The sequence below is a fragment of the Hyaena hyaena genome, unplaced genomic scaffold (genome assembly GCF_003009895.1).
Source record: "Hyaena hyaena isolate Hyena2069 unplaced genomic scaffold, ASM300989v1 scaffold_485, whole genome shotgun sequence".
NCBI classification, from domain to species: domain Eukaryota; kingdom Metazoa; phylum Chordata; class Mammalia; order Carnivora; family Hyaenidae; genus Hyaena; species Hyaena hyaena.
This window is the reverse complement of record NW_024081115.1, coordinates 452,579-465,867: the sequence shown is the minus strand read 5'-3', so window position 1 is coordinate 465,867 and position 13,289 is coordinate 452,579. Positions and strand designations below refer to the sequence as shown.

General features: G+C 38.3%; 1 protein-coding gene across 1 annotated transcript in view; it reads right to left on the bottom strand.

The window, feature by feature from the left end:
* The window catches only part of RYR2 (ryanodine receptor 2), a 468,566-nt gene that overhangs the window by 10,704 nt on the left and 444,573 nt on the right, over positions 1-13,289 (bottom strand). The window contains exons 98-100 of the mRNA XM_039254352.1: positions 10,959-11,019; positions 7,054-7,200; positions 4,928-5,062 (exon numbers count right to left, since the gene is read on the bottom strand). Coding sequence (XP_039110283.1) covers positions 4,928-5,062; positions 7,054-7,200; positions 10,959-11,019 — 343 coding nt within the window. The remainder of the gene's footprint in view (positions 1-4,927; positions 5,063-7,053; positions 7,201-10,958; positions 11,020-13,289) is intronic.

Sequence of the window (13,289 nt, the reverse complement as noted above, 5' to 3'; positions counted from 1 at the left end):
TAGTTTCGAGACATGCATAGTTGAAGACATGACCATGAAATGAGGTGAAAGTACCAAAGTAAGTGTCTCCTATTTCTAGGGTCTCCCGCCAGCCATCTAGCAGCATCCATGTCTCTCTGCTCACCTTCATTCTGTAAAAGCTCTGATGTTGACAAAAAGGATTCTACCATATTTCAATAGACTTATGGCTATGCTGAAAAGATAGGCAGTCTTATGGATTTGATTATTTAGGCTTAATAAGATACCAAATTTTAAAAGTATATAATGCACAGTTTGCCTGTGGGGTTTTGATACCGATTTCCCAACCTTAACCTGCACTACCTGGTTATCCCCAGAAATAACAGTGGATGGCTGGGATACGAGGTACATAGGGCTGTCAGGCTTTTAGTTGTCACATTATCATTCTGCTCCTGAAAATGGAAAATCTCTCATTCACCTTCCTTTTCACAGAATCAACTTAAACCTGAATGTCAGAGTTGGAGAATGGAAAGCCATAATTCTGGGAGACAAATTGATATACTCTGTTCAGAGAATCTGAGTCATGAGGAAGGAAGGTGCGCAGTGCTACCAGCACTGGGAATACGCAGTTGGTAATTCCCAAAATGGAATATTCTATGGTTTCTCCCCTACTCACTCATCTCCCAAATGGATTCATTACGGAGTTGATCACTGTATATGACAGCTTTAGGAAATACTGAGGAGGAACAGCTTCTGGTGGCTTGGGGAAGATCTTTATGACATCTTTCTCCTGACCCAAAAGAAAAAAAAATAGGGGGAGAAATAGAAATGGAGAGAGAAAGACAAAAGACATAGACGGAGACAGATAGAGATTACTTATAGTTAAATGAGTGATTTAGAACGGTCCCCTAAGTTGGTTACTTCCCTAGGAGTAACTCATTCTCTCAACCACCTTGGAAGTTTTTTTTTTTCCAAAATACACAACAGGTCTGGACACCTTCCCTGCAGTTCCTGACTCAGGGGATGTGAGGGTGGCTTCATTGAGCTGTGGCTCACGAAGAGCTGCCCTGGTGAGCTGTGGAAGAACCATGCCTTTGAGATGAATGTCTTTCTCTGGGCCAGGTCAGTCTCCCTGGCTAGTTAGCTATAATCATCTTTTTGCCCAGGGGACTTTGGAACTTTTGATCATGTTTCACTTTCTCCTCCTACATTCTTAGAGAAGAGGTTCAGATTCTCTCAGGATACTAATAGTTTAATCAGATTCTCAGGCTTCAAACACCACGATCCTAATTAAATAAGTAAAAAAAAAAAAAAAGGGAAGGGAAGGGAAGAAAAAAGAAAAAGAAAAAGGAAGGAAGGAAAGAAAAGGAGGAGGCAGGCAGGTGAGCAGGCAGGCAGGCAGGCTTGAAGTATCACGGAGTCTGTAAAACTGCAGCTATAGCGCCACCTGCTGTTAGGTATGAAACACTGGCAGATGAACCACATCCCTGTGGAAACCTAAAATGTTCTACATACCCCAGGAAACTACCAGAAGCAATGAAGGCACTGGAAACTCAGCATGTTGCCAAGAAAACAGGGTGTGAGTGAAGAAAACCTATCAGAAGCAAACAATCCCTGACTTCACCCTGTGCAGACTAAGTGCTAGTGATGGATGTAAAGAAAAGATTCTCTTTTGAGAGGTACATGCAAGAAACGAAATGTGACCACTTCCTACTCCATACTCTGTCTTGCTAGCTGCGTGGTTCTGCTAAGCCTTAACTTCGAATGAGCATCACTACAAGTGAGCAGTTGCATTTTAAATGTTGGCTTGTTCAAACCTTGCTGCACAGTATTGGTAAGAGGCAAACTAAAAGGGGTTTTGAGACCAACTATTATAAGGTAAATCTAGGTAACGTGGTCTCTAATGTGACCATTTCTAAGAACAGTCAGCTGGATACAAGCATGTGCAAAGCTACACAGACCCCGTATGGTTGATCACCTGATGGCAGTGTGGGGGCTTAGATGTTTGTATCTTGCAATGAACTTTCTCTTTTGCGAGAAGAAACATCTAAGGCACATCCTTATGATGCCCCCAACCCACATCCTCACCCTAGCCAAAGGCAAGATACAAAGCTTACGGTTATGTGCAGACATGGTAACACCCAGAACAGACCTAGTCACAGCTAGTCTCACTGGTAGGGGCAGAAATCCCTCCAACTGAACAAAATCCAGGCTCTGGCTCAGTCCTGAGGCCATGGTCAAAAATATCAAGAGCCTTATTTCCTCACCCTAAAGTGAGGTAAACTTCTCTATCTTCTCCCTACGTGTTCCATGCAACTGGGTAATGTCAACCACGTAAAGGCAGTTTGTTGTCTTCCTAAGACACCTGGTGCTCAAACCACACCTGGAATCTTCTCATAGTAAGTTCACTGGCAAAATTTACAAAAGCAATGGAAAATACCAAGAGTGATATTTGAAATGTGGTCATCCAAGGATACTATTAGGATAAGTGAATAGGGTCAAATATGACTCATGACAAAGAAGGAGACACCTGGATGTGACAGGGGACTTATTGTGGTAGGAAGGGGGCATGCGAGGCCACACTGTTCCCACTGTGCCTAACACAGGCCACTCAACAGCACTACCTGCAGGCATCCTGACTTTCCAGCAATCCAGCGATTCACCGAGCACCGCACCCTCTGGCAGTGAATCATCTCACTAAACTTTCTGACGCAACCAGGGTGGACTTTGAGATTTAGAACCATGGTGGGGGGTGGGGTGCTTATAGAATAGAATTGAATCTCCCTGGAGTCACTGGAAGCACCACTGCCTGCTGTTAGTTATTATGGACTCCGCTGTGCCTTGTTGACTCCTCCAGCTGTCCGCTCCTCTCCCTGCCTCTAGCCAGCTGCCACCCCGGGTCTTCAGGGTCACTGGGTAGAGAGGGAAGGTGGATATTAAAGGCAGCTCCCGCAAGAAGAGATGAAGGATGTCTAAAGTAACTTCCTCACTGATGGTAAAGTGTCATATGTTAGCGACTGGTGGATGTTACCACTAGTGACCAGTCTCTTACCGTGTAAGTTTCTTCTCTCCCTAATCTGTAGTCCACTTCCTGTAGGAACCATTGTTATCAGTTTCCTATGTATCCTTCCAGAAACGCTGTATCCATCCATTAGATCTAACATAATCTAACGTATCTAATGTGTACATTCTAGCGTGTGTGTGTGTGTGTGTGTGTGTGTGTGTACACACAATCAGGATCTTATCATAACCCTATTCAAGCTCTTGCCTCCTCCCTCCCCACTTAAATGCAATCTGTATGTCTTTCTATATCAGCATGTGCAGATTTGTCTTATTTTTAAACAGCCACCTACTTTTCCATTATATGGATCTGCCATAGTTGATTTCATTGGGACTCTTTGATATAATTTAGATTACTTCCAATTTGTGATAGTAGCAAGTTATCCTTAAACATACAGGAGCCTATTTGTAAACAAAGATTTAAATCAGTATGAGCAGTGGAACTGACAAGTTGAATGAAAAATGTGACAGATATTGCAAACTTTCTCTAAAATCATTGTATCAATTTGAATTCCCAACAAGTGTTCATGAAAGTTTTTCAGTTCAGTTTTTCCTTCAATTCAACAACTGTAGTATTAACAAACTTTAATATTTTGCAAACCTGATAGATGAGAAGTGGCAGCTAATTGTTCTGCTTTGCATTTCTTTAAGTGGGTAAGTATCTTTCCCAATCTGTAAGCTGACTGAATTTTACCGTGACTTGTCTAGATATGGTTTGTTCATTTTCCTATTGGCTTGTTTATCTCCGAGTGATGTGATAAAGGCTTAGTAAATTAAGGACACTGGCCTTATGCTACAGTGTTGAATATATTTTTCCCCATTTTTCATTTGTTTTTAAGATTCTGCTTACAGTTGTTACTTTTTAAAGTAATTCTTTAGGACCCCATGCATCTTTGTTTTCACGACATACTCAGGAAGACCCATTTAAGAACTGTTATTATTTCAGAAGTCAAATTCTTATTACTTTTATTATTTTTTTGCATTAAAAGTTTATTTTGATTTAAAGAACTAGGTTGGTATAAATTTTTATCAAAACTTCCCCAGTATCAAGAATTACTGAATTCATTTTTTATTTCATGACTTCAAAAGCCATGTTTTATCATACTTTTAATTTCCAAGTGTATCTGCATGTATTTCTAGACTCTCTATTCTGTCCTACAGATGTATCATTCTCTAATACAAAATCTGCCTTAAGTATTGGTTTAATAATATTAATGGTTCCCTCTCATTACTCTTTTGGGACTTTTTTTTTTTTACTAGAGTAATTTTACTATCACTTTGTTGGTCTCTTTCACCACTAACCCCAACTATGTAGGAATTTTGATTTGGTGCTCATTGAAGAATTCATCTCTTTTCAGCTAGAGATACGTATTTACAATCTAAGATCTCACCTATAAAAAATTCTGATTTGCCAAGATCAGAGGGGCGGTTTATGGGACAGGGAGAGAGCAATATGAAAGTCTAAACATCTGTTGATTTTAAAACCAAGACTAAAAACGTAATTTAAGCCACAATACTGAATATTTAAGCAAAAACTCTGACTTCAGGTAAGAGATACATTTTTGGATATCCTTGATGTCAGTTAATATCATTAAAGTAAACAAGTAACAAAGGCTTCAAAATATTCTCCCAGGAAATAATTTTACCTGCTGTCTGGGAATCTATGAACCAATTCAGCTAAAGTGTTTATCTTAATCCTTCCAGTTCTAAGTTCCTTTTGTGAAAATTCTACTGATGTCAGGCTGGTACAGCAGATGTGTAAAAATGGCAGAAATGGTATATCATGTCCACTAAACAATGAAAACTTGATTCTTTAAAGAGCCATACTGGGTATGCTATTTTCTAACCACTCGTATTGAAGAAGCAGAAGAATTTTTCATTCATATGAGATCAAAGTGTATGCACTTACCGTTAGCATATCATCACATTTCATATCTGGTGTGTCACCATCTTCACTTTTATTGTAGAATTTTCGGAAAAAATTGAATGCCACAACAGTATACAGGTATACAACAACAGCTAACAAGCCAACGGTTAATACAAGCTGGAAAGCAATGTGACATTGAACATACATTAGAAATGCAAGACATATACGACTGGCATATTTGACATCAGTGAGAGAGGGGAATATTCTATGAGCACATACCTGGGTTTATTGACTAGAAAGTAATGGGATCCATACCTTACACCATACCTTTTTACTCCTCAGTGGGGAAATTTATTTTCATATTCTCTTTATTTTATCAAGTGGTCAGACTATTTTATGCAAAACTTGGCTACTTAATTGGTTAATAAATGCATACTACAGCTGGAATGTGAATAAACTCTCATTGAATTTCACATCCAAATTGACCATAATATGTATGTGCTGAAAATATGACTTTCATATTTTCGAGTTGGTAAAAATATATTTCTGGTTATATCACAAAAAATCTAAACACACTAAAATGCATTATTTTTTATGTCTGCCTCCTCTGATTACAATGAATTCCTATGTTCTTGACTGTGGCAGCATATATTAAGTCCTTCAAAAATCATTTTATAACTATCTGAAGAAAATATGCTATCTGAATAGAGAGCTTAACTCACTTCCATAAACTAAGTACAATGCCACTATAAATTTCTACATATTTTACATAAGGACTATTAAGCTTTCTATATTTCTGCAAGTGAAAAATTGGTATCTCAAAAAGAAAAGGAATAGGGGCACCTGGGTGGCTCAGTCGGTTGGGCGTCCAATTTTGGCTCAGGTCATGATCTCATGGATCGTGAGTTTGAGCCCCGCATTGGGCTCTGTGCTGACAACTAGCTCAGAGCCTAGAACCTGCTTCAGATTCTGTCTCTCTCTCTCTGACCCTCCCCTGCTCACGCTGTCTCTCTCTCTCTCTCTGAAATAAATTAAACATTTAAAAAAAGGAATAATCCCAAAAAATTTCAGAAGTGTACTGAAAGCAATGCCAATCCTTTTGTGTGAAAATACACAATAGATTCAGAATCTCCAGTTCTTTAAATATATTAGGAGCTCAATACTATGAATGAAGAAACACTTTTTGCTGATGTCATAGTCACATTCAGAAATTAAAGTGACATATAGAAGAAGAACAATGTATTGGAATTTAGGAAACAAAAATCATGATAATTTAACTATGAATTCTATGAATTTAATTATGGACATGGTTCACACATTCTGGAGGGGCATGGATTTAAAAATATGCTGAATTACAAAATTCTGGAAAAGAAGGACTGTTAAACCACATAACTAATACAGAATGTGTTACCTTCCAGTAGACATGTGATAGAGAATGAATCAATAAATACATGCTTCTACAATGAGTTTATGAATAATGAAACTTTTCATGTTACAACTGGGCACCATTAAAACATAAATTGATTATCTGGAACTAAGCCAGTATGGAAGTACTTGGAGTATGACCTTACCTAGTAGGAAACATTAAGATTCTTTCTGTTTAATTTAAAAATGCAGAAGGGACCACATCATACCTACTTTTTAAATATCACATTAAACTAAGAATACGGCACCTCGTGTTTTATTACTACTATAACTAGTGCCTCAGGATTCTGGCAACACAGTTCGGTTCCCTCTGGTATCAAACAGAGTAAATATCATATTAGGAAAAAAATAACTATTTTCTCCAGTATTTTATATGTGACAGAGCCTGTGTGCTAACACCTCCACATTTATGTTCTTATTTTTTCCCAGAAACTCTAAAAGGTAGGTAATTTTACTGTATTTATTTTACACAATGAGTTGAGATTTAAAAGCGTGAAATCAGTTATCCAAGGTCACACAGTGAATCAGTCAAGCCAAGACTTGAATGTAGGTGCAGGGGACTGTTCAACCAATATTCCTCATGGCTTGTAAAAGAAAAAGTGCATATCCTCCATTCACAAAAATCTTCAAAACTATACACTGCCATTGGAGGTTGGGTTTTATTTTTACTGGTATATTTGTTGTTGTTGGTGGTGGTGGTGGTTTTCACGGGAGGTAAAAAAAAAAAAAAAATCAACTTTTACCTGCTTGCCATTGTGAGTTACCGATGACAAGATGGTTCTTAGTGTCTTGAATCCCATAGCAATGTCAAGAAGATGAGCAGCAAAAAAAAAGTTGTTATAATGTCCCAGAACAGACATAGTCATATACCAGGCCAGGTAGAGGAAAGACTGAGAAGACAAACAGGAAGGAAGCATATCAGAAAACAGAAGGAGTCACTGTTGTCCAAAGCTAGTCTGATTTTGTCCTGTTCCAGTCACTTCATTTGCTTTACCTCCTAAGTCTATCCATTTATATAATTTTAGTTATATAAGTTTATATATTTTATTTTTATTTACTTTGTTCTCAGAGGTTCAATGTCTTTCTCTCCTTTAGATCAGAGAGGCTGTTCTTACATGTCTTCCCAGCGAGAATTTTACTGACCTAATACTTGACAGCAAGGTGTTTTCACCTCAGGTTAATTCTCTGTTGTGGAGGGTGTCTGGTGTACTGCAGGATGGCCAGCAACGACCCTGCTCTCCACTCATGAGAGGCCAGTAGCACCCCCTCCCCAGCTGTGACCACTGAAGAGGTCTCTGGACATTGCCACATGTCACCGGGAGGACAATATTTCCACCGAGAGCCCTGCTCTGCAGTCAACCAAAGAACCAACCAACTATCCCTCCCCTCCTTCATTTTTTATATACTCACTCCCTAAATTATTGTTTGTGGAGACTCACTAGTTATAAGAGATTATGAACAGTATTTTATTAACCAAACATCTCACTTTGTGAGCCAAAACAAGTCTAGGAGAAAATGCAAATACTACTTAATGTCACTGAAGGCTATAATAAGCCTAATAATACAAATGGTACTATCTGTAGGAATCTTGTTTATTAGCAATATAAGGGATTCGCTTTACAGAGGTTACATATAAATGTATAAACTTTTTGAAGGGAGAAGAATGAATAAAGTAGAATAAAAGATACTGTGATCATGCCTACTTTCTGGATTAGGGTCCCCTGGACACTAATACATGTTTTGCCACTGGATTCAAGAGCTACATATTTTGGGAAGGGGCGGAAGCCTTCATTTTGACTAGAATCTGTCTTAAGCTTTAACAGAGAACACAAGACGATGGGGGCTGAGGTGGTATAAAGCTTTTATGGGCAGTGTGGGGCTGCAGTTAGACACTGGGTGGAAGAAAACAGTACTTGAAAATAGACACCAAAATAAGACTATGCAGAATGTGCTGAGGAATGACAGTTTGGTTGAGAGTGAGTTTCTGTTTCAGAAGATGAGGCTGGAAATGTACAGTGAGGTAGGAAAGACTTCAAGCCAGGTTGAGGGATATGGGCACATCCCACAGGCACACGAGAGCCCCCGGAGCACCATATGGAACAACGGTATGTGAAAAGCAGCATTTTATGAAAATACTGTCTCGCATATTTGCACATACAGTTTCTCATTTTATTCTAGCAAGACTCCTGAGAAGTAGGCAGTTTTATCCCCAAATTTATAAATGAGGAAAGTGAGCTCACTCAGGTCAATATACTTTCTTAAAGAAGATGTAAGTGGCAGAGCCGTTATGTTAGGCCACTACTGGCCAATCCCACAGGGGAGGTTGGGAGAGGCATGACTACCAGCAGAACTGGCCAGGGCAGAAGGGAGAATCATAGAAAAAAGATCCAATTAGGCACATAACTGAATGTTTATATTAGAAAGAGAAAGAAAAGGAATCCAAGCTGGTCATTTGAGCATAAGTAGCAAGAACAACAAAAATACTAACAGAAGGAGGAAATGGTGGACAGGGGGCCTGCGTTTAGCAGAGAAGAGTGAGGAGAGGAAAAGATACATTTGTCACAGGACATTTGGATAGACACATCCAGCAGGCTATTAAGAAATGCAAAGGCTGAGGAGAAAGGACAAGTTTGTGGGCACAAGATGAGTAAAGGGGATTAATATAGGTGATCCGGGGAGCCAAAGGTACATGTGTAGATGACACAGGTGCTATGCTTAGAGAGCCAGATTTCACAAAAAAAAACCCCACAGCCTTCCCAGTTGTGGTAGAATGTCAGGCAAAGAATAAATAATTTTTAGATTAAGTATGTTCCATGCAATATTTGGGATATACTTACATATAAATATATAAATATATAAGTATATATATATTATAGGTATAAAAAATACCTATACAGGTATATATACATACCTATATATAAACATATAAGTATAATATGTAATATTTAGTTATCTGTAATTAAAATTTTTATAAAATTTTTTACTTACTTATTTTTGAGAGAGAGACACACACACAGAAGTGGAGGAGGGCTGAGAGAGAGGGAGACACAGAATCTGAAGCAGGCACCAGGCTCTGAGCTGTCAGCACAGAGCCCAACGTAGGGCCTGAACTATGGTCATGTTCTGAGCTGAAGTCAGATGCTCAACCAACCAAGCCATCCAGGTTCCCCTAGTTATCTGTAATTTAAATTAAACTAGGAACCTTGTACTTCACCTGGTAAGCCTAGCTGTGTTTCACACAGAAACCGCACTGTTGAAGTCTGAAGACATGTTGAGAAGTGGCTGGCCAAATAGAAGCCATGAAACTACAGGTGGGTGAATAATATATCAGAATAATGTATCAGAAAGAAGAATGAAGAAGTCTGTCCACATCCGAATTCTCTGGAGGCAAGAAAACTATAGCAAGATAGGTATCTTGCATGACACAAGTACTGTGGCATATAAGGAGGTCAAGGAGGATTGACCTTAACTGGCAGAAGCCAAGATGGCTGGTCTACTTGAATGGAAAACACCAGTGCTAGAGTCGAGGTGGTTTCCTTTTAATTCAAGGGACTTGCTTCCATTATTAGAAGAGAAATTCGCTGAAGACATTAACAGTTGACAATTCTAAAAGATACTTACAAGACTTGTTTTGAGATCTTTGGAGAGTTCTCTAAAAGACCCAGAGTTCCAGGCCCATGACTGGGTACAGTAGAGGTGGGGACAGAAGCAGGAGAATTTGGGGGGTGTCATTGGCCTTAAGGAGAATAGAATTACCATTCGCTATAAAAGTCACTGCTAATTAGTGAGATTTTGAGACTAAATGAGATATCCAAGGGAGACAAAACAGAAGCAAAAACAGAGGAGGGTCTAGGGCCAAGCCTCTGGGTTTGCTTGTAAGTTCCCCTTCGCAGGAGGTGTGTGAAGATGGTAGGAGATTATGAGCAAGCAGGAGGAGACGAGCTGGGACTGGACAGCAACATTTGTAGTTGATCCATTCAGCAGAATTTCATGATTATCTCCAGCAACTTCCCAGAGACCGTACATGGGACCATAAAACCAATTGACAGTAATGACTTTTTAAACTGAAAATTCTGAGTCAAAGATATGAAACGATTGAGCAAGCCAGGGCAGTAAAATGTGACTGTCTGACCTGATAGCCAGTGGCTTTTCATACTAGGTGATTTTTGGATCACCTATATATGGATACAGACTTGGGCCCTACATTAGTTCATAGGCTCTTAGGATCAATCAAGAACAAAAACCACAATAGTTTAACACACTTAATTTGGGGGAAACAACTTTATCATAATTAATGTTTTTCAAATTTATTTATTTAGAACTTCCATTTTAACATCTAGAAAACTTTTAAGTATGTAATTACCCAACTAAAACCTAAATGAAAATACATGTGAATTTGCATCTCGGTTTCTTTTTCTTGCAAAAGTATATTTTCATGTTCATCTTTCAGCTATTGAAAGAAATGGATTGAGAGAAAGGGGATAATTAACCACATATTTCTGTGGGTCATTCTCAGATAATGATCTGTATTAAGTGAATTGCTATCTAATTGACTTCCTTAAATCACTGTCTATCTACCACCAGCAGAATCCCAACAGACTTGTCTAATCAGAGTACACTGTACTTTGTGGTAGTGAGGCGGGCTTACGTTGTCCGTGAAGACGACTCCTAGTTTCCACATCTGATACTTCACATCGATAGAGTTCAGTCTGGAAATACAAAAAACAGAAGGATTTGTAGATATGCATGCGAAACAAAGACTCAGAGGCTTTTAAGAGCCTGCTGGCATTCTTTCCGAGGGATGAAACTGGCAACCATCTCAGGAAATGAGTTCCATCCTAGGTGCTGTTGGATGATGTGTTCCAGAATTTTGTGATGGTTTTTTTAGAGGGATTTTGCAAAACAAAGCATCACTACCTTCAACTTCTATTATTTAAGATCAGAGCTTTCTTTTCCTACGTTAAATATAAGGTAAACTCACTTGTTACGTGAGAATGATTTCCAGAAACTATGCTAAATTAATGAACACATGTGCATCCAAAGTTTCCTCGCCAACTTTCATTATACATTTGTAATTTAACTCCAGCGGTGTAATTTTTACTCAGGCTAATAAAAATTTGCATAAACATCCACATTCATTTTACAACTAAATTTGCCTGTGAAAGGGCTCTTTCACCGTGTTTGTGTTTCCTTTTGTTTTAAAAAAAATCTCTCTACCCAAGAAGGCATTTGTCTTTTCCCCTTGGTTCCCAAAGTACCTTGTAGACTTATTACAATTTCCCATGTTGTTCTGTAGTTGTGAGTGTGCAGGTATCTATGCACGCTTATGTCTTTCTCCCTAGTCTACAAACTCCCTGACACCAAGCACATTGTATCACACATGGAAGATCCCTCAATAAATGTGCTGGATGAGGAAATCTTAGCATAAATATTCATGATCTTTGTAAATTGAATACATACGTTTTAAAACATACTTTCTAACTCTCATATTTTTCAGAGCGGCCCACTGATTTCTGTGCTAGAAATTATAACTTCGTTAGCGTTTCTAATATTCCAGGTAATTGATATGATAGTAATAAGGCAATAGAATATTAGTGTTATTTTCAAAAGGGCTTCTCTATATTTACTATTTTAGACTTTGATTACTTCTTTAGTCATTTTTTTTTAGGAAGGCTAATCTTAAATTTTAAGTGGTAGGATCAGTAACTGCTAATGAAAATGGACTTCTTAGAGACTTCTCCCCAAAGGTTAAGTTTTAATTTACCTTAGCCTAGGAATTTTTCTATTAAGGAAATAAAGATATCTTTGGGCTAGAATCAATTCTATTACTAAAGAACATTTTTAAAAGTTCTGTGAATATTTAAAATGGGTTTCAATACATGACTATTTTTTCTTTTTTAAAAAATATATTTATTTATTTTGAGAGAGACAGAGTATATGTGAAGGAGGGGCAGAGAGAGAGGGAGAATCCCAAGCAGGCTCCACGCCATCAGCACAGAGCCCCATTTGGGGCTTGAACTCATAAAACTGTGGGATCACGACCTGAGCCAAAATCCAATTGAGCTGGATGCTCAAATGACTGAACCACCCAGGTGCCCCTTCATATTTAAAGGCATTAATGCCAGATTAATTTCTTGACACTTTGCTAGGGGGTCAAACTTGCAAACATTTCTTATGTAAAACAGTGGAAAATTGCACTATTTGTTCAGGGGCGCCTGGGTGGCTCAGATGGTTGATTGTCCAACTTTGGCTGAGGTCATGATCTTGCAGTTCATGAATTGAGCCCCCACATCAGGGTCTGTGCTGACAGTTCAGAGCCTGGATCCTGCTTCCGCTTCTGTGTCTCCCTTTCTCTCTCTGCTCCTCTCCCGCTCATTCTCTGTCTCTCTCTGTCTTTCAAAAATAATTAAACATTGACAAAAAAAATAAAACCATTTGGTCATAGTAAAAAAACTTTTTGTTTACAAAACAGTTTAAACTTTCCTTCTATTTTTTTCCAGAGTTTTTTTTTTAAGGTCATAAATATGACCATGGAAAGAACATAATTCAGTTAAAACAATTTGATTCTATATCATTTGTCAGAGATCTGAAAATATTAGTAGAAAGCTCAGCATTGCTCTATGGTCCTGGTTTTTATATGATATTCTAACATAAGGCTCTTAATTCCTAAGCACTGGCAAGGTGTTTCATCTCCTATACAGTGACATACTCATTACATATCACATGGGTTTTCTTAAAGTACCCAGGTGATACTTTGGATCTAAATTCACAGTTTCCATCATGTATTTGTCCACAGAACTACTTTTAAACTGAGTTCACATTATTTTTAAAAACCATGTAGCTCTAACCAGTTTTCAGATAGATAAAAATTATATGACCAATGAGATAGGTCAGCCAAAATGGTTTTTTAATGCTAGCTAAAATATTTATCTGACACAAAATAATACCATCCTACAGAGCCTCAGGTATCTGTATTTCC